The 22715-nt window shown below is 38.6% G+C and overlaps 1 protein-coding gene across 13 annotated transcripts in view; it reads right to left on the reverse strand.

The window, feature by feature from the left end:
* The window catches only part of st3gal3 (ST3 beta-galactoside alpha-2,3-sialyltransferase 3), a 61509-nt gene that overhangs the window by 32534 nt on the left and 6260 nt on the right, over positions 1-22715 (reverse strand). For 3 of the 13 annotated variants that reach the window (XM_011486305.3, XM_011486309.3, XM_020710641.2), the window contains 6 exons: positions 19186-19335; positions 10962-11024; positions 10369-10482; positions 9271-9313; positions 7059-7151; positions 42-136 (listed from right to left, as the gene is read on the reverse strand). In XM_011486305.3, coding sequence (XP_011484607.1) covers positions 42-136; positions 7059-7151; positions 9271-9313; positions 10369-10482; positions 10962-11024; positions 19186-19294 — 517 coding nt within the window. In that variant the 5' untranslated portion in view covers positions 19295-19335. Of the gene's footprint in view, positions 1-41; positions 137-7058; positions 7152-9270; positions 9314-10368; positions 10483-10961; positions 11025-19185; positions 19336-20427; positions 20661-20695; positions 20906-20925; positions 21490-22715 lie in introns of those variants that run through there. The other 10 variants (XM_011486310.3, XM_011486303.3, XM_011486312.3 and 7 more) reach the window with 10 other exon arrangements.

Below are 22715 nucleotides of genomic sequence, written 5' to 3' on the forward strand. Positions count from 1 at the left end.
TTGTAGCACAAAAAAGCTTTAGCAGTCATTAACATTCTTACCTTGAGTTTTGAACCCAAACGGAGGCATGTAGCCGCTGACTTTCCCTAGTCGTTTGAAGTTGGGATCTAGAAACATCGGTGCTAATTTCATAAACCTGCAGAAGAAAAAAGAAAACACAATTCTTATGAGTTAAGGAGAACTTTAAATAAATAACAAGATTGTTGTCAGGACATTTTATGTTCTTGGCCTGATAAATATTGTGACAAAACAGGCAGAAGAAAAAATAAAAAGGTAACATAAAATAATATCAAACTTTACTTTCAAATCCACAATTTATAAAATCCATGAACCAATTTTTATGTATTTTTGTGGGACTTAAAAAAACAGATGATCTGTTAGTTCTTTTTTTTAACAGTTCATCATTTGAAAATAAACTAATAAAAGTTCAATTAACTCAAAGAAGTTGGTTTTAGAAGGGAAATTTGAAAACTGAAGAGACAAAGTAGATGCTGTTGGAGTTGGTTTTTCCTCTTGGTATTGTGCCAACGCACTTACAACTTCTATTTTCTGAGTGTCCACGCCTATGGTCAATAATTAAATGTATCAGAAGATAACAAACTTCAGCATTATTACATGTAAATGCCTGTGTTTTTCACTCAGCCTCAGTATTTTGGCTCAGCTGTTCAGTATTCAGGACTTGTGGATCTGTAAGCAGTACAAGTTGCAAGAGGGAACCTTTTTCTCTTCCTAAGTGATTAGCCCAGGGAGCATCACCAAACGTCTGAAGGACAAAAAGTCTGTGTTTTCCCATGATGGAAAACACATTTTAAACTATTCCAGTCAGAAGCCAATCACATTAAACAGCAAGCCACGTTTGGCAACAACACCCGCCTGTGACCAATGTTTTAATGCCCGTGAAGTGCTCCATCCAGCATCGCCTCTTCCTTATCCTGTGTGCTGGTCTACAGGTTGCTTTTGATTAATAGCAGAGCAGAAAATCAAAAGAATCCATTTCCTCTTAGTCACGCCTGTGACCTGGACGCTGGGCTGGGTGCCACTCTTCCAAGAAGGGCTTTGGGATGGAGTGTGTGTGTTTCTGTGACCCATTGTGATACCTTAAGGGATGCCAGGCGTGAACAAAAGGAGGAGTTGTTAAGGTTCATTTTTTATTTCTTTTTTTTTTAAACTAAAAAACTAAATACGAATAAGAACATATATATAAATGTACATTTTGAACTATATATCACAGTAAATTTTGGACCACAAGGTGCACTTAAATCCTCTAATATTCTCAAACATTGACAGTGCGTCTTATAATTTGAGAGAATGTACATATGAATTGTACTTGTGCTCATTAGGTCTATGGATCGTTATTTAGGTGACAATCTGATGCGATTCACAAATCATTAATGATTCACATCTCATACATGATTCAAGGGGCCTATATCGTGCAAAAATCAACTTTTTGAGCTTTTACGTGTAATATAATGTTCATTCCTCACAAAAAGAAACCCCAAAGCGGTATTTTGATCCATTTGTGCATTTCTGAGCACCACTTAGCTACTTTGTGATGTAGATAAGTGAAGAACAGCCCCTTCCAGGAAGTGTCTGTGCTGCCAGCACCGCCTCCAGGCTAACACACACACACCCACACACACACACACACTCACACACTTTTTCCGCGGAGCTAGCGGTGATTGGCAAAAACACTTATTTTATATCTACAATATACACATCTATCTTTGCAAAAGCTTGGATGTTGTTTGTTTTTGTGTGTGAAATGCAGACACACTACCAAGGTCAACTATAGGTTGACGTCATGAAATGGGTGGCACCCAAACGGAGCGAAAGGCGGAGTCTCAGAGATCGAGTCGTCTTACTTCTTGGTTGGAAAATGAGCTGCGGAAATAACTTATATTTAATAAAAAAATCTGTTCTTTTGTGTACCAAATGTAATATATTCTCATATATATGGATATAGTTTACTCTGAAAGGCTCAAGAAAAGCAGGATTTAGGCCCTATAATATATTGTGCTTGCTTTATGCTTTATGTTTTACTTTTACATGTTTAAAATCCAACATTATTCTACAATTTTGGTGTGTATTTTTTTTTACAATACTCTACAGCATTTTAAATAAATAAATAACCAACCCCAAATCTGCAAACTCAGACGTCACAAATATTTGTACGTGATTTCTCTCCAACACATCGCAGCTATCAGAGTATTCAGTTGCGTGTTACAGCTCTAGTGCTTACTAACTCGGAACCAATTTTCCGTGGACCTAAAAAATCTGGACCTAAAAAATCTATGTGGACCTAAAAAATCTGATAGAATGTTTCAGTCCAACTTTGGTAGCTACAATGGATGGATTGTCGTATTCAGGAGCTTGTCAGCTTGTCAGAGTGGTATTTACTGTCCTTCAACGTAATGAACGGAAAAAGTGAGATCTTTGTTTGTAACTGAACAATGTTGAGAGTTGTTATGCATAAAGCCTGGCTTATCTGTCGTGCCGCTCTCTGTAAAGGCTACATGTTACAGATAAAAGAGGCATACACGGATGACAATTCAGTTGACTAGAAAAACTTACCATCAACCCATCTGACCAACCCCCGCCTCTTGGCCCCTCTAAGCATTCTGGGTAATGTTTTCTCACCACATTACATGACTGCTTTGTTTAACTTAAGGCACCCTATAATCCGGTGAGCCTGATTGTCTGAAAATTACGGAATACATTGACTACATTTTTTACTACAATATAAAAAAACAAACATTTCTCATAAGGACTGATGGTTCCAGCTGAACAATAAACACACAGACACTTTCTTCTGTTTCGCCGCAAAGAAACACTCCAGCAAAAACAGTTGGAGCCTGGAAATAAAGGAAAGACAGGCACAAACTCCTGTTTCCCAGCAGGAATCTTAACTACACAGTTCTCACAAGTCTGTCATTGATCTTCGTGATGTATTTGGATCTATGTAACAAAGTGACTAAACAAGGTTGACAGTGTTGTGAGTCCGTCCAGTGAGGTTCGACGTCTTCCAAGCACTGTGCACGCCCTTCGGTACCCTCATCAATCTCTCGTTTAAAGCTTGCGACTAAAGGCAGGCGCTCGTGTTTGGGTTTTTCTTCTTCTTACACTGACTGCGAGGAGCACATGCACCCACGTATGTCTATCCTTACTAAAACAAATGGAGATTCATGAAACTTAAGACTTTTACAACCAATACGAGCAAGAAATAAAGTCCAGTTTGAGTTCAGACCAACATTGTTACAATGAGACAGGCAACAGCCTGATGTTTAAAACCGGAGGGCTCCCACAAAAGCCAGAGAGCAAGGATGCATGGCGCTCATTTCCTTCGAGAAGTCCATCTCTCACATCCAATATTTTCATAACCGCGCCACTTCACGTTCACTGCCAACCCTTGATTTAGGACTTCAACACAAACAGTTTTGGGTAAAACAGAGGCAAGAGGGCGGTGTTTAAAATAAATTGGACTCGGTGGGGCAAAGGCCTTCGGAGAAGACAAACACAAAGGAATCGGGAGATGATTAGAGGAGAAGCCACGGGACCTCACTGCTAGCAGTAAAACCGTTTCCTCTGACTGCTAAGATTGTCAGCCACGCCCCTGTTGGATCAATTGTTAACCGGACCATTCAAATGAATCCATTTTCCCTTGTAAAATCACAAAGCAAGAAGATGTAAACCAAGGTAGGAAAAACAACGCTAATTGGTTTATTTTCTTTAAACAGAGCCAACAACGAACCCTGACCTAATACACACACGCGCGCGGATTTATATCCGTGTAGAATTGCAAACCAGCTCGCTTTCTTACACCACGTTCTGCATTTATTGCGCTCAATGACCTGAGCGTGATTGAGCTGAAGGTGGTAATAATCAGCAAACTCCCAGGGGCGTTCTGAATTATGCAGAACTTTGATGCGACACATGCTCAGCAGAAGATCTTGGTCGATCTCATGCAGAAGCGCTGCAGTCGACAGCATCTGATCCGAGTTTGTGTTTGAAGCTGTTTATGTTCCGAAATAAATAGACACCGTAAGTCATCAGTACTACACATTATACAATGTGGGTGTTCACAATTGCAAGTGATTGGCCCACTTTAGACGAGTTTGATTTTTATTTATTATTTTATTTAAAGAGCATTAAAAACAAACAGAGCCATATCTTCTCGGCCCTTCCTCCTTTTCCTCTCTATGCAATTAATACAAGAACCTTTTTGGGGGTCTATCAATACTTCAATTAACATATCGTATATACTAAACACTTCTTCAATTCTTTCAATGTTTTATGGAACTAAATAAGCATCAATGTGTTATGGTGGTGAAGCAAGAATGTATTTTATCAATTATTGTTATCTATTGCATCAATGTTTCCATTCTTGATTCCATATTTTGTTGAGTAAATTTCTCACAAAAGAGCGACTTACGTATAATTTATTTTTATTTATTATACTTTTTTTTTTGGCTGCTGCAGCTTATACTCCAAAGTGACTTATAGTATGGAAAATACTATAAGTAGTTTACTTTTTTATGTTATTCCACAGTTTAAAGTGTTCAGCTTCTTGTCACTCTTCACACAGCTCGATACTTCTGGTTGAAAATAGAGTCAAATATGTCCCATAACTGGGTCAAGTACCTTCTTCGAGTGCCAATGGCTGCTGCTCATGAATGCGGAAAATTGCTCTTCCTTAGTGTCCAGAATGCTAAGCAGACAATGTCCTACGAACGATGGGAAGCTCAGCAAATAAAAGCTCAGAGAAGAGCGGGAATAGACAAAAAAACAATAAAAAGAGCTCAACTACATGAAGATATCATCAGTGTGGGTAGGGGGTTCAGAAAGCTCATGATGTGTCAGGACAGGAAGTTGGTGTCACCCTTTGAGACAGACCTTTAAAGGCTCTGCGACATGACCGCAGGAAGCTAGTGACAATGCTTGTATTATGTCACCGGGGGGAGGGGGGAGTGACAAGGACACAGTCGAGCCCTTGTAACGATAAAAAACATGACTGAGACTCAGAGAGATTGGACAGGAATGTTGGGGCATGTCCTCGTTTCACTAAAAAACCCTTAAGGCATTGTAGAGTTGTAGAGTGACATCATCCATCTCAGTATGATAAAACAGAATTTCCACCCAACCAACTTTCACTTTAGGCAGCTTCTTAAGATTTTGTTTGTAAAAAACTAACAAACTTTTACCTTAACAAAACTATAGGTTAGGTAGATTGTCCTTCAATTAGGCCTACACAATAAATCGCAAATTTATCATTATTGCGATATCAAGGTGTGCAATGCGCATAACGCAAAAGTCGGCAAAAATTGTGATAAGTGGTAACCTTAAATGTGATAAAACGATCTTATGGCAGCCTGGAGTATTTAACAAATCAAATAAATCCCTTTATGCATTTGGCCAATCGGATGGAGCCTTTTTATGTTAGATGCACACCTCCGATGTAGATGTGTGCCATTTGGAGTGTTATTCAAGTTATGTTGACTTATTTAAATTATACTCCTGCAGTTAAAAGGAAATAATGCAATTAGTTGTTTTGTTAATTGTTCATGTATCGCAATATTGATCACTAATATCGCACATCGCCAGTTTTCCTCATATCATGCAGCCCTACTTTCAACTTATATGCAAATGGAAATCAGAACAAGTTTGTTATTCAAACAAAAGATAAGATTTTTGTCTTTTTTGAACCAACAAAAATTATAAAAGCATGGTCTAAGAAAGATTTCAAGTTTAGTATCACTTTAGAAAAGTTGCTTAACCCCCACAAAACCCAAATTCTTACCAAGAATATTCTGAACCCCTGATTGTGGTTTAATGTATCACCCTCATCATGGTGATACATTAAAGGGGAAAATTTGTCATCTCTGCATTCTAAGGTAAATTCATCGCCTCTTTTCTGTACTTCTTTGGAAGAGTAAAACCAATACTTGGTAGATTAATCAGGATACTTAAAAAGTGTCTTTAGCTATAGAGAAATTTAATTTTAGCCAGCAGGGGATTGTTTTGGACACTGCTGTAAATGGTGTATACTTTACCATTTTGATTAAGGCTTTAAGTGCTTCACTGTTGCAGTCCCATTCACCCACACACTCATACATTCACACAGGGATGGCGGATCCGCTGCCATACGCTGCCATACACCAACCTGTAGCCACCAGGAGCTATGTATGGTTCAGCGTCTTAGCCAAAGATACTTCAACAAATCGGTGTGGGCAAGGCGGAAACCGAACTTGTGATCATCTGATCAGACCAAAGTGAAAGGTTTTGATTTTTCTGTCTATTTTACAGATGAAAGCTTAATAATTCAAGCTGTTTATAATTGATGGATTTCTGTGCCACAAAATCGCTTCATCAATTACAAACTGTTTTTTTTTTTGCAGTTGATGTTGCTTTTTCTTAAACCGATCAGCAAGTCTGCTGGGAAAAAATAAAAAGCAAGGATCATCATTTAAAATCGTTTCTATGTTTGTGCACAAAATTTAAGCGTGTTGGCTTAAATAACAGTAATCAGTTTTTCCAAGTTTCTAAAAAAAATATTAGATACAGGCAGAAATCAGTAATATTCTCACTAAAACTAAACAACAGATTGGTTTTGATAAGCTTAAAAAATTTAATTGGCATTTTCTGTTACTGCAAAAGAAATGCAACAATCATTAGTTGTGTCCAAATTCCTTCACTACTCACTACTTCGTGCACTATATAGCGCATTCACCAAATCTACAATTCCAAAATCCAGTTCCCTAAAAACTGCCTAGACAGCATCGATGCTCACTAGATCGGCAAATATAGACCCCATTGCATTGTGTTTGATCAATTTTTCATGGGAGTAGGGAGGAAATTCTAACTTCAAAAATTCTAATTAGCTTGTTGTTAGCGTGTAATCGATTCAGAAGTTCCTGATTTTGCCTTTAGGAAAATTGTCACCAATTTGTACCAATGAGTATCTACAGTCATACAAAAGCTTGGATACCCTCTGTTGTGATTTAGGAATAAACTGAATTAAATTGAAACAAGACGACAAAAAGGTGCAGAAGTGAACCCCTTACTTTGGATAAATGGAAGTCATCTTGGCAGCTGCATATCCTGGCTTGCAGGCCCCTTCGCTGAGGTTGCCATATTTATACATCAAATCTGGGGATCTGGAAATGAGCAAAAGTAAATTAGGTGATAGTAGCTACATGCACTGAAAAAAACAAAACCCCACTAAAGAGACTTTTGGAGTGAAATGCTTGAGGAGTTAAAGAAGTCAGCAGCAACAGAATCTGTCTTGTGTGTGTGCGTGTGGCAAAACAAAGCTGTGAGGTCTTGTTTAAACAATCACACTGGCAGTGCTAAGACTAGAACCTCCCAATTATTAGCACAATCATTAATAACCTGATGTACACCGAGATTCTAGTTCAAATAAACAGGGAGGAGAGGAGGAGGCCGGCCAGGGTCTCTGCACAATGTGAGGTCTAAAAAAAAGAAAAAAAGAAAATCATATCTGGCAGGAGGAGCAGCTCCACTGGGGCTTGTTTACACGCCGTTTGAAGCTATCCGATGCTCGCACACTTTATTTTAGTTGTGCTTAAATGCGCTCGCTTGTTGCTCTACAGCTTCGAAGTTATTTCATGGGGTGAAATTTGAGTCCCCACCCCCAAATCAGTCAGACTACCAGCAGGAATAAATTACCTTTATCACAGAATAATTACAATTTCGTAGATGAATTGCATGTTTGGCAGAACTTCAGCAGCATAATTGATGAAAGTGTAGATATAAAGTGAAAAGCGGTATTTTATAAACTGAACCCCTTGTGAAAGCCAAGTTAAAGTATTTGTTGACAGAGCACAAGGGCTCAGTGTGGACAGACAGGCGAGAGCCAGCATGGCGATGGCGGCGTGTGATTACTGCCTGCACGGTTATGCAGAAGCAGATGCAATGGCAGTTTGGAGTTTAAGTGTCAAACCAATTCAGAAACGTGTACACACATCAACCCCCATGCTGACGGCCACACAGTGATGCACTGTGCCAGGTTCTCAACCTGGCGAGAACCAGCGACGTCTTAATGCACATGTATGACCTCAATGATTACCCAAACTATTGTTTCTGTTTGTTCATCAGAGGGGATTTCTTCCTCAAATGAAATTATTTCAATTGGTTGGCTAGTGTCTATAACTTCACATGCATGTTTTTATTGTTGGTTTAAATTTATCATAGTATTTCAAAAATAATGTAAAAATATATTTGCCGAATGTCCTAGAATGATTTGTTACTTTATCTAATTTAAGTCTTTTTGGGACTTTGGTAGACCGATCTTCTCCAATTTCCTCAAACTCTGCTGTGCCACAAGAGTCCATTCTGGACTCTGTACTATTTTCAGCATTCACGCTAAGATAGATCCTTTTAAAACATTTCTTCGTACAACTGTAATGCAGATGCCATTTCAGTCGTGCCAAATATGGCAGATGAGGTCCTTGGGCAAGGCCCTTCACGATACTGCTCGACTATGTAGCCACAAGGGGGCCCAAGTCTAGGTCTCCCTGTGCCAGTCCCCAGCCTGGATCAAATACAGAATTTTGTCAGAAAGGGCATCCGACGTCAAATTCTCTGCCAAATTCCCTTTGGCGACCCCGATGGGATGTGCCGAAAGGTGAACAACAACGAAGACTAAAAACTAAAGACTAAAAATAAAAGGTGCTATGATCAGTTTGCATTACTTCTATCTATTTAAAAACAAAAACAAAGATGTTGTGTTTGGCCCCTCTGACACATCCCGTAATCTTCCCCCTGGTCTTATTGGACCTTTTATTTGACAAGTCACTTAAAAGTTTAGCTAACTTCCTCTTCTAGCAAAACCTTTAGTGTGTCTCAATGACTTCAATAAAGCATGCACATGAACAAATGTGCATGAGCATTTTGGCTCTACAGGCTCACAGAGCGGTCTACGACCTGCGTGTCCCATACAGGTTTACCCATTTTTCACCTGCAGACAGCTCATATCAGGCCATAAGGGCAGTTGTATCTAAGCCTTAAGCAGTGAGGTGATGGTTTTTGCAAGTCCAAAACTCTAGAACATTCTGCGACAATGACCCATGAAGCATCACTAACATGACTGTTTAGAGTTGAGACATATATTCCTACAAGGTTATTTGCAGCTTAATGTCACTGCGTCAACAAAAATAATATCACTTTACTGAGTTTAAATAAAAAATCTTTTATAAATGGAAGGAAATCTGATTTTTTTCTCAATAAGACACAATCAAAGAGAAATGTACTTACAGTGGTGTGTCCAGCTGCATCAGAAAGCCCTGTTTGTCATACACTGAAACACAAAGATAAAACAAAAAAAATGAGAGTATGTTCACAAAGTATGGTTTTATAAAAAAAAAAAAGTGGAAGCAGCCTTTTTCTCCAACTCAGTAGACATTTGAACTATCAGCCTTGAAGCTGTAGTTGCAGTCAACTTTATGGCGCTTTTTGGAGACAAAAAGGCAAAATGTAAAAAAATAAAATAAAAAAAAAGGAAGAAAAGAGATTTGTGATGAACAAGCGCGAGGTTAGGGAGAAGCCGGCCCAAATAAAATGATCTGTTGGGGGGGAAAAAAAATGAAATGTTACAAAATCATTCAGAGATCACCTATGGTCAGCCAGTAGGTGCCTGAAAAAGCTTTGCAGCTAAAAGACAGAAAAGCAGGAAAAAAAACCCAGGAGAAAACATATCAGAGGAGTAGATACGTTTATTCTGAAATGTGTTAATGAAGACACTACAGCAGGCTGACATTTACAACATCGCTTTGGGAGTTTCAGAGGCTTCCCGAGAGTTAGTGAAAAGCAGAAAGAAAGCAGTGTTACTCCTGTAGCTGTGGATCTTTTATTTTGAAAAACAAGCTGAAAAGTAAGATGAAATAATAAAAAATAATAAAAATAAAAAGAGATCACAGGAATGTGTGACAGCTGAACAGGGCAGGTTCCAAGCGCGGTCTTGGAGAATGGTCGACGCAGGTGGAGGTCAAATAAACATGTGCGCGTTTTGTTAGTGTTGAGGAGCAACAAGCAGTCAGAAAGGAAGATGAGGAGACTTTTTGCAAAGCCTCAAGCTGCAAATTAAAAAAAAAGTTGGTATTTGAAAGGATCCAACCATAAAACCAAATGAACATTAAAATTACAGTCATTTCTTGCCAATCCAACAGAGGGCAGTGTTGTAATACAAAAGAGCAAAGCATATGTCTGAACAGATGCTCGGTTTCAGAAGTGTATATAATAATCTCAATACCTCACGTTAATTGAAAGTTTAAAAAAAAGAATTTGGTGTTAAGGGAAGGGTTAATAGAGAGAAAAAGTGAACAGTAACTGAATTTTGAACCCATTTTATTTTACCATTTTTTCTGAAATGGTGTGGAGAGAACACAATGACGGGGAGGGGTTTAGCTGCATGGGCTGCAGAAGTACCTGAGCCTACTATTCGTCCAACGCTGATGTCTGTTTCCATCTCTGAAACACAAAAGGTCATTTAGCACCGTCTGAGGAATATCGAAAAACTGAACTGGAGAGGTGAATTAAGCCGTCTGCATGAGTCACACATTACACAGAAAAAGTGGGTTTAAAAAATTAAGAGTGGAGATAAAAGAGAGATTAGTGGCTTTAATCCCATAATGCCGAATGTCCCTGTCTCAATGGAAAGGCTCCAGTGAAGGATAGTGATTGTAAGAAACCCTCCATTGGTCCATTTATGTGAATTTTTTTACTACACTAAAGTGTACCTACAAGACTACATGAAAGGAAAAAAAAGATATCAAATAAACAAAAAAAAGGGATAAAAACAGTAAGTTAATGACATTCATGTGACAAAAAGAAGTGGTCAATGTTGAGTTAGAACAGGTTTAGATTTTCTTCAGGGTAGCAGGAGTTAACCACTTTGCTTCCCAATAGTTAGATGAAGTATAAAGAGCGCAGAGTCCCATTGCCTCTACCTGTCATTCCTTTCACATCAGCTGCATTAGTCAGGACTACAGTTGTTTCTTCTGCATCAATCTCTGAAAACAAAAGGGGTTCAACACTGAAATAAGGTCATTGGTGTACAGCTGGGGAAGCAGCTACAACCATTAGCCAGGAACACACAATCCATAACTTTCAAAGTATTTAATAAAAAAGAAAAGAAACATTTATTCTGTAAAGCACAAAGAAAGCCTGCATCAGACAACAAAAGAACTGAGACAGAGAAGAAGCTGAAAGTCACAACTTAAGAGCCTCAAACCCCCCAAAAATGATAGTACGCTTCCGTGGATTAAAGAGGACCCACCAAAAGGTCCCAGGAATAAGTTCTAATTGACATAATGTAATGATATGCAAGTACTAGCAGTACAAGTAGTAAAGTAAAGAATAGGCCTGCACAATAAATCGAACATTTATCGACATCATGATATCAGCGTGTGCAGTACGGGTATCACAAAAGACAGCCTAAAGCGTGATAAATGGTTACCTTAACTGTTTCCACCCATGCATAGACAGAGAAACCATTTTGTTTTTCAAAAAGCCCAAGCACACACTACCTACATAATTGTTGTCCATATTAGTTTTGCCCAGTACTACCACAAAGGTAGAGCATAGTTCTTTGGTGTGTTACCATGACAAGTTCTTACCCATCTCCCATTATGATCATTTGCAAAATAATGTATGCTTCCTTTTATTCAGATGAAACTGTTGCAGTGAAATGGAAATGATGCATTAGTTGTTTTTGGTTTTCCTATTTGTTAATGTATTGCAAGTTATATCATCACAAGATTGGTCACTGACATTGCAAGTTTTTGTCCAATTGTGCAGCCCTAGTAAAAAAATAACAAAAGGTTTGAAATGAATTTGTCCATTAAACTAATATGCACCGTCTGACTGACATTTAAATCTAAAACCAGTCATTGTATGCCATTTGGTAGAATAGGATCTAATTTACAAAATCCAAAATGAGATCTATACAACCCTGTGTCTTTTCATCGGCACTAATCTTGCGGTCAAGCTGGGGCGTAAATGCACAAGTGCTAGACTCGTCCCACACCCATCCAAAGAAAATCCACAGAAACAGGAAACAGATCATGAAGACGTCAGCACAGGAACAAAATACATTGTTTGTGTAGTGCAAAGCTGAACCACAGAAAAGAGATTCTATGGACATTTCAAGGTGTGCGTCTGTGTTGTTGCCACAACTTTGGTGAACCGTTCGTTTGATTTTGCTCCAGAAGTCAAGGGAGACCATTACCACAGGGTAATAGACATTGTGTGTTCGATTGTATTCCCCACTTTTTGCTTCATAGTTTCTAGACATACTAGTTTTGAATTCAGCATCCTTCAGAACTGTGGACATCATTGTTGACAACGAGAGGGGGGGGGGGGGGGGGGGGGGGGCAGGACAACCGTAGTGCCCAAGGGATTAAAGTCATTTTTCACTTTAAGGAAGAAGACATTCAGGCCCTGATGCGGTAAACAGTTCAACTGCAGAAAGACAAGTCGAAAACTTCTGTACATTTTTGCTTTGTGACACATTAAACAAACACCATCATCTCCTGTTGTAAAATGTTCCAACAGTGCCCTTAGTAAATGTTTAAAGGCACACATGCTTTTATGCTTTTTATTGTCTAGACGTTTTATGATTGTGTTAATTATGACTGTGTGTAAATTATGTTAAATATTGTCCCAGTTTTTGACTTTGCTTTTCTTTTTAATGTGCAAACATGTGGAGCACATGCTTACCCCCATAATTATTATCCCACCACCATGTTTTAATAGTTGCTTTATCTATATTTTCACATGTCAAAGGATAATATAGACAGAAATTAGTCCAAGACTAAATTTTAACATGTTTGCCTTCAGTAAAAAGCTGTTACAGAAATAACATTTTCTCAATGTATCCTAGAAAATTGGAATGACAGTGTCTGCAGTTTATTCTCATGCAAAAATGAGACAAACACAGGAGTGAACCTCTTTAAAAACAAGGTTTCCTTCAGTAAAGACAATAAACTTTATGAATTAAATAGCCAAAGAACAGCTGTGATGCTGTTTCATCCAACCTGATGCAACAAAACCTTTTCTGCTGCTGCCCACAGACAGGAATGCAGTACAAACTTTGGATGAATTAAAACAACCTTCAGTCCAAAAGTTGATTCTTTCATTACAAGGACAATTCAACGTCTGTGAAAGCTCTAGCAGATCTGATTCCTCGACTGGCATACCTGCTCTATGAAACTCTAGAGGCTGATCAAAAGAGCTTCAGGATGAAACGGAAAACCGAGCTGGGGTCGACAACCTTCAGAGGGTGCTGCCTGAAGATCACAACCACTGGACTCTCCAGGGGCCAACATGCAAAATCTGCATAAACACACCGGTATTTTTCAACAAATTGTGTAGCTTAACTTTAGAAGTCTAGTGGTGGTTACGTTTTTGTAAGTTCCTGTAAATACAAAACAGAAGGCTGGCAGCAGAATGAAAGTTTCGAAGCAGCTCTGAGTTTAGGAACTCCAACATTCTTCTTCTAGAAGCATACAAGCTGTAAAAATGTTGGTTTCTTATCACAGCACACATTCATCTTCATGTATCCTGGACAGAAGATCTGCTCCCTAATTCCAGCAGCTGGAATGTTAACTGCTTTCAAAGGTAGTAGGTGTACACTGCTACGCATCATCAATGCGTTTAAGCGTGTAAGAGCACACTATTTTATAAAAGCCCAACACTAATGTTTTTATTTAACATGTTCTTGTTGCATTTTTCTGATGATGGAGGACATATATTTAAAAAAGTAAGCTTAAAACTATATTTCTGAGTATTTCTTCAGGTCACTTGTAGACAAATAGATCCGTGTATGTCTTTGTTTTCTTCGTCTGAGCTGCATCTGGCCCAAAATTTTACAGCTGGATAGCTCCAACATTGCTCACCATTTTTGTTGCACTGGTTGTGAGGGGCTGGAGGATGGCAGTAGAGCGCATAAACAGAGAGCTCTCAGCAACGGGGAAGGGAGGGGGGGCAGGATTGCTCCACACCAACAGTCACAGGAAATACAACCCTCTAACATCTGTTAAAAAAAACTCCCAAACAAAAAAAAATAAAGCAACAACCTGATTATTTACAATAAAATGTAGTTGGGAAAGTTTTAAATGACTTTCAATAAAAAAAATGAGCGGACGACTGGAAGAATGATGCTCCAGAACCAGTAGAGTAGAATAGATCAGTGTTTTTCAACCTTTTTTTGAGCCACGGCACACTTTACCTTTTTATTTTTTTTATTTTTTTTTTAACTTGTCCTGTCCAACAGCTAGGCAGACAGATGAGAGCTGAGGGCCTCTTGTGTTGGACATATTTTACTTTAACAAGAGGGGTTATTAATCTTCAGACAAACCAAAGGTATGTCTGAATAAACCCCTTTTGTAATTGAGGCCAAACTTTATTAATTTCAATCATGTTTGAAAATCTTTGGTGTTGGACCGGATGGAAAAGGAAAGAGGGGAAGAAGAGAGAGGGACATTAGAGAAGGGGGGGGTAGGAGGGTGATAATGGGAGGGGAAGGGGGGTAAGACCATGAAGCAGCATAAAGCAACAAGTTTACTGGTTGTTAATCATTATGGTAAGGTTCAAATGTAGTACAAAAAGGGCGGGGCCTATCCACACACACACTCAAATGTTATAAACACACCTGCTAGCTGCAAAAATGTCCACCTGTCGACATGTACACAAAACAGATAGTGTTCACACGCATACTTATGCCTTTAAAACCAACTAGTGTGAAATATTTCAGTCATTCAATCATGCAAACTGTTAGTGCAAAGGTGAGCTAACACCAGTGCTCAGGTGAGTGTTTATGTTCTTCTAAAATGGATGGTGGAACGTGACAAGAAGGAGGGAGAGTGCCCAGCCATCCCCACCCCAAGACCCCCACCGCAGCAGCAGCGGCAGCCGGAATCCCCCCAACGCTACACGGGAACCGGCAGGGAACAACCGCCGCCCGGGCGACCAAGCCCGCCACCCAGGCCAGGGCCAGCAGGACAGCCGCAAGGCCCCCAGAGCCAGAGAGCAGGGAGGCACGGAGGGAAAGAGAGCGCCGCCCCAGCCCAACCAGGAGAGCAGCCCCCCCGCCGCGCCGGGAGCGCCCAACGCAGGGCCCCACCGGAGAAGGACGCCCACAGCCCCAGACGAGCACTCCACCACCACCCAGGAGTTCTGGGCATCCCCCCGCCCCCACCCCAGTTACGAGCCAGGACCCCCCAAGGGAGACCCGCTCCGCACTCCAGGCAGCCATCCGCCCGGCCCACGGTTGGTCCAGGGAGGAGCAAGGCAGGCGCCCACCGCCCCCGCCCAGGAGGGGGAACCCCGGGGAAAAAAGAGGGCCCAAAAGGGGTGTTGTAAAATATGGCCCGACCAGGCTCGGCCACAGTTGGAAATTTGGCGGGGCCCAGTGCACACTTTACCTTTGACAAATATCCCGCGGGACACCAGCATCCAAAAATTTAAAAATCTCACATGCATTTTTTATGATTATTGTGGCAGAAAAAGCTAGAAGTTGCAGATGTTTTTTCTAAAAGATGTAATAAAAGTTAATTTAGTTTTCCGTAATAATTTTCAACTAAATGATTTGACATTTTACCCTGGTAGTTGTTTTTCCCTCCAGTTTTTTAACATGCAATTTTTACATCCAAATATATTCTTTCTAAATTGTGATTTATTTTTTTTATATATATATATATATATTTTCAATGTTGGTGCAAAGGCAACTGTAATTTTTGAACCATCGAGACGACTGCTGTTGTGAATTTGGCTATACAAATAAAATTATATTGAATTGAACAATTATATCTTCACAATATGTTTGATAAATTTTACACAAAAAGTCTAACATTATATTTATGTTTTCTGTAGCTACACAAAAGGTGAACATGTTGAAGTTTTTAGTTTTTCTTTTGTCTTAATCAAAGATGAAGTCTTTGAAGACTTTAACAAAAATGTTTTATTTGTTTTTAGATGATTAAATTGTTTCAATTTAGTTTAATTGTGTCTGTTGGCCACTTCACCTTAACCCCTTTTTCTTAAATGTTATTTGTTCTTCTTAAATTGAACATATAAAATAATCCAGATGTTATTAGAAAAGTGTTTCAGTTAGAAAGATGACTTGGAACAAACTCTGGGATGTTTGGCTGTTAATAAACACAAACCTTGAAGGAGAACTAAACTGTTGACCTCTGATTTCATCAGGAAGATGTAAAAACTGCTTGATGTGTCTTCATTGTGATTTCAAAACGTTTAACAGGAAGACTCATTTTACGCTGAGATGCTGTCACTTTAACCCAATGCATCATGGGAGATGTAGTGCGAAATTGCCGCCGATCGCAGACAGATTCGCTTCTCTGATCTTCATTATTTTGTTTACTTGTTCCACGGTCTGACATCGGATCCCGCAGAAAGCTACACCGCTAAAGACGAGCTTTAGCTGGTATTTTTGTTGTTGAAGTCTTTAACCACTTCTGATTCGTCAGACTGATGGCGTGTGATTAAGCCTCCAAGAATGATTGGTGAAGACAGTTAAAGGGGCGGGACTTTTCAGAAAGCAGAGCTGTATCTGCAGCTAAATCGCTGTACCGTCAGTCTTATCAAAGTGTCTTTAATAGAATCAAATAAACACAAAGAAAAAAGTATTTTACGATCTTTCATATTCCTAACTACTCAGTGTTTTATCAGAGCCTGTTTGGATGAACACAGAGCCGATATCCTGGAAATGGTAAATGCTTTTAGATCAGTGAAAATGGGTACTTTCCCACAGTACACCTGACCATCTCCCACAGCACACTAGTTGAAAAACACTGGAATAGATAGACGCCGATACATCAAACACATTAATTGCTTATCCTAATTTTTGCATTTTTTTATAGGCAGAAACAGTTTCTAATGTAAGAAATGTATGATTTTAATCACTGAATTTCCACCTTTGTTCATTTTATATTACTTGTTTTTTGATTTAATTGAAAATGGTTTGAATGGTAATTAGAGAAATATAAACAATATAAAATGAATGCTAAACCAAATTCAGTTGTGAGCTTTAAAATAAAAATTTATTTGGATCCCAATAACTGGTATCAGTAAAAAAATCTCCAGATTAAAAAGTGTTCCATGAACTAAACTGCTTTAGAAATCCTTTATCCAGTTTTGTGCAATGTACATACACGCTATTAAATACGGAAACTAATCAGGAGACTCCGATAGATGAGATGTATAAGCTGAAGCCCACGTTAACGTTCTTTGGATGTTCATTAAAAAACAAAGGTTACTTTCAGCCAAGCTTTGCTGACATGAAAACATGGCATCTGACACCCTTTGCACCGTCATCATTTCTTTCTAAACCACCTGCACCACGGTGCTCTCCAATGCAGAGCAGATGTTTACCTCCTTCATACATGTCTACCAAATCTCGTCTATTTCACGTCTATGTCTCATAATGGAAATAGAGAATTATCACCTGGCATAATGTGTTCAAAAAGAACTAGGGTTAGCTAATAAAGTATAAAAACCTGTACACATCAAGGCTGACATTTGTTGTGTTCTCTGAGGAGGACATGCTTTTCAAAGACCAAAACAGAAAATTTGACGCCATTTATTTTAGTGGATTTTTTGTACTTTTTAAAAGGTATAGAATACTGTTAAAATGATTTATAGTAAAATAAACTGTTCTGGTAAAAAAAAAAAACATAGGACAAGGGACTTCATTCAGCAGCAGAAAAAACCCTCCTTAGGGTGATGTTAAAAACACAGTTTGCCTTTTTTTAAATGTCCAAACATCTGAAGCTCATGGTTACCCCCATTATTATAACCCCACCACTATGTTTTAACAGATTTAAAAGCTGATCAGGGGACAAAAAAAGTAAAAATGAACTTTATTCAAGACATGAAGTTTCATTACAAGCAAAATTTTCTGTATGGGATAACCACTGGTCAGCTTTGAAGAAACAGTTTCATAAATGTTGATGTTATTTTTGGCCCTTTCTGTAAAAGCACCCATGACATTTTGACTCAATGACCCACGGCCAGCTGGCGGCTGCATCTCGTCTGTGTTACGGTCTGATGTAACCCAGGAAAAATGTCTTGAAGTCTGGGAAGTCTCTGGGTAAACAACCAGCTTCTATCACCATATGCAAGTGTTTGTTATGAAGGCACCCAAATATGGAAGGACAAAGGACAGGAGCTGCAGCAGAACTAATCACACTGTAATCACATTACTTTACTACATGCTTTTTTATTTTTTTTAATACAACAGACAATGCTACTTTGAAAAACTAATGCAAATTCTTTTCATTCTGAAAGAAATGCATGATGGACTAAAGATTCCAAGAGTTACATGAGCAGTCAGAAATTTAACATCATCTTTGCACTTTTTGTTGACATAATCAATTACATTATGGGACATTATTGGGTCATTGTACATAATTTCACACAGTTGAATATATTTAAAACCTTCCCAATACTCAATAATGGCTTCTGAACAACATACTGAGACCAATTAAAGATAGTCTCTAGCGCCCTCTTCTGGCGAAAAACAACCATTCTGCACTTTTTTTAAAGATACATTTTTATGCTTTAGAAAGTAAAATATGATCCAAGTCCATAATCACAATCTGCTGGGGAAAAAGGAGCAAAAAATATGAAGGTCCTATGAAAACACGTGACCAACCCCCAATCATAAAAAAGCATTTCCTGTGTTAAAACAACACAAAGAGGAAGACGCATCTTTGTCGTTTCAGTGCTTCATTGTTAAAGAATAACTCAAACCAATGGCCAACAAGGAACAGTTTGAATAAAAATAGTAAAGAAAACTAGGCTTTCCGGCTCCAGAACCACTGTGCATGCATGTATATTCTGGATGACAGCAAATCAGATAAAGCAGCTCCAGCGGCTGCCAGGAACTGGAATTTTTTAATTGGAAATCTAATATGTCAAGAAACTGAGCCGGTACAAAAATAGACAACCATAAGCTGAAGTTTAGCAAAGTTAAAAACACACACACACCAAACTTTAAAACATCCCAGACAACCAGCAAAAAGCACAAAGAAGCTAAAAGGAAGAAAAGAGGAAGACTTCAAACCATCCCTCACAACAAACACAGATTTATCATGCTCTGTTTTAAAAGGACAGACACAGAAAGTAAGACATCCGAGTGAGGAGGTGACTTACGAGGCTTCTGGACCCAGATGTATATATGCAGCTTCCATGAAGAGTAGTAGATAAAGCCCAGAACCAGTACGGGACAGAGGATGAAGAGCAGCTTGTGTGTGGCCTTCATGGTCTTTCAGTTAATTCACATGGTACAATCCAGGTCATCACCTGTGGAGACAAGCGCAGCAGAGGCTTGAGCTTTATTTAAACAAACACAGAGACAATTTTTTAGGTCACAGTGGGGGGGAAAAAACAACAAAAAAGAAAAATAAAGCCCAAAACCAACAAAGACAATTAAAAAAAAATATCAAAAATGTTCACAGAATAGAGGTTTGTACCTTTAGTCTCATTACTTTGACATACTAGCTCTGATTGGTTTTTAATTACACCAGTGTCAAAAAAAAAACACCCTCGTCAGTTAACAGGAAACCCCACCTTTGCTCTGATGTCACCAAGACATTATATTTATCTGCTCTGGTAAAAGTTCATTAGCTGGGATACAGCGGCGAGTGAATCGTGACCAGGTCACACTTTTAAGCATGATCTGTGAGAAGGGGCCTGTTTCCTCTTTTCTCAGGTCCATTACTTTCACTTAATCCAAAAGCTTTCATTAGATTTGGCTTTTGCACAACATAATACCATGTGTGCAATAAACACATTTATATCCATTTCCATCAGCTCCGCTTTGGATTTTAGTCTCAGAAATGAGAAAAAGGAAGAACTAAGAGGTTATATAAAGAAGAAAGCCATAATACTGGTGCATAAGACTTCATGTTTTGAGCTGGGGGGGTGGGTGGGGTATGGCTAAGAGATGATTATAAAATGACTAAATTCAACATTAAACGTTCAGTTTTCATCCCTTAAAGCCACAATACCTGTTGATCCTGTCAAACTCTGCTCTTGAATTATGATTGTTATATACAAACACACACACAAGTCATCTGCACAACTACAATTTCCGGCTGTTCTCTTTAGATGGTGATTTGCACCCAAACGCATCATTCCAAACAGCAGATCCAGCACAAATAGACGCTTTCTGAGTGGCTTCCTTTATAAAAAAAAAAACCCACACAATTTTTACACTTATCTGAACGTCAAGTGAAATCAAACACAAAACAGGAGCTTAAATACGTCATATCAATCGGAGCAACCACGTCGATTTCTAATCAAAGAAAGGGCAGCAAACTAGCAGTTTTTCTTCTGTAAAAAAAGGAGAAACTTTGGTGCGTTTGCATGAAAGGCGGAGGGACGCCTCTTTACCTGGAGTTCCATACATAAACAAGACCGACATAACGGGACTTTTTGCGCTCCCACAGCGGAGCTAGCGGCCCCAAAACACCGTGAGAACTACGAGGCTTGGAGTTGTTTCCCGACCTGACGGTATATTTAAAGACTAACCATGTATTGCAAAACGGGTAGAAATAGCAAAGGGACAAAAATAGCTCAGCTAACTGCTCTAACGTTAGCTACGTTAGCTTAGCGGGTTGGCTAACGGGGATACGCTGGCATTGTGGTGTGAACGCTTTACCTTTAGGCCTGTAGCTTCAGACTCAGAGAGGAGCAATGCAACACGGGATACATACAAATATAGTTTTAGAACCAGAATTTTCCATTAACTTGAGTACATTCTAAAAACAGCGTGTAAGAAAAAAGATAGAGTGGACCGTTTACTTAATGTACCCTTATCAAGCTAAACGACGGCGCAACGACGTTTTCCTGTCTTTTCCTATGTTGTGGGTACCCACACACAGCCATCACCTTTCTTTTCCTTAAGTCCTGGGGTCGTAGGAAGATAAAGCCTTTGATAAAATTAAATGTCGGTCGTTTCTCCCTCGCCTCCAACCCATTTTTTCTTTAAAAAGAAAGAAATAAAATAAAAAATCTCTGTCGGTGGGACTTTAAAACAAGACGCGCGACTGAATCCTGAACTCGGCGTTCCTGAATTCTTGAGACGGACTAAAATGAGCACTGAGTCCCTGTATGAGTCTCCTGCACGCTTTTTCACGTGAGCACGAGCCCACAGCGCGCGCGCGTGTGGTTTTTTTCTTCTTCAGTCACATGAGGCATGAGTTAGGATGCGCCTACGCTCTGATAAAAGTGAAATACGACCGTTTCTGTTAATAAAAAAATAAAATTCATAAATGAATAAAGACTTTTGTTTATTGCATTTATTGCAACACGGCACCCCTCGTCAAATTCTCCTTTGTTATAGTCCGGTAATGTAAACGGACTGGACTGTAGACCTGCACACCCCACGACGTTCTTCCAAATTGTTCAAATGTCCGTGGGAGGACGTTTCAGTTGCACTATTTTAATGTCGTTATTTGCTGAGAAGTTTCTGGTTTTTTGTTTTTTGTTTTTTTTTTTGAAGAGGCGTTTGGTTTAGTCAAGCTTCATGAAATTATGAATATTTTTCAGATTAGTCACTCTTTTACCAACATTTGATGTGATTATTCCAAATTTGTATTTAAGGTTAAAAAAAAAAAATGAAAACCCGGCGTTTTTCAAACCAGACAAGTTAATATTTTGTTAATAAGTTAATATTTTGTTCACAAATAGTTTAATTATTCATTAAGTTAATTATTTGTTGTTTTATTCTTTGTTTGTTTATTGAAATGTGTTTCAAACATGTTATTTATAAAATACAGCCAACATGGCACAATATGGTGGATCATAATAGTAACCACAAAATTAACAACATAATAATAATAATAATAAAACAGACACATGTTTGAAAGGGAGTTGGGAGCTTAGCTTATTAAAGCCCCCCCCCCTAAAATAAATAAAAAATGAAAAAGAAAATAAATTTACATTTACATGTTCAAAATAGTTTAACAATCACAGCCATGTTGTTTTTTTAATCTATATGCAGAACAAGAACTGCAAATTATAATATTTGAATACGATTATTCATGTAGGACCACATGTTATGATTAAAATATTCAGATGTATGGTTAATTATATTATAATTCGTTTTTTGCCTACTGGCAGATATATTATATTCCCGTTATTTTGTATTTTGCCCATATCATTTTTTGTAAATATATTTGAAATTTTGGATATTTGGGATATGTATAGTTTTTGTTCTGGATCCAAGCTGTTTCAGATTTTTGGTCTGCACACGGAGACAGAAAATCTTCGTGCTAATGGTAGTTTACATTTCCAAGATCCTCTTAGTTTATTAGTGTTTTCTTAAAATATAAATAATTTCTGAATAATGTCTGGTAGTAAGTAATTAAATGCCTTATATGTCATTAATACTGTCTGATTTATATATAACATTATTAACATAACAGATTTTTGCAGAATACCTCCAAACTATGAAGCTACGCACACACCAGACATGTGACACGTTCAAGAGCGTGGTAAAAGCAGGTTCCTGAATGGACATGGGCAAACAGAACCTCTGAACCCTTTAGTGCTGCCAGTGTGTCCACTTCTAAATACTGATTTCAGTTACAGATTTGTACTTTTTAAGCAAAAAGGAACAACATACCCTTTTTTTACTGTAGTCTGTAAAGACTCTTACAGTCAACAGTCAGCCTAAG

The sequence above is a fragment of the Oryzias latipes genome, chromosome 17 (assembly GCF_002234675.1).
Source record: "Oryzias latipes chromosome 17, ASM223467v1".
In the NCBI taxonomy this organism is placed as follows: Eukaryota; Metazoa; Chordata; class Actinopteri; order Beloniformes; family Adrianichthyidae; genus Oryzias; species Oryzias latipes.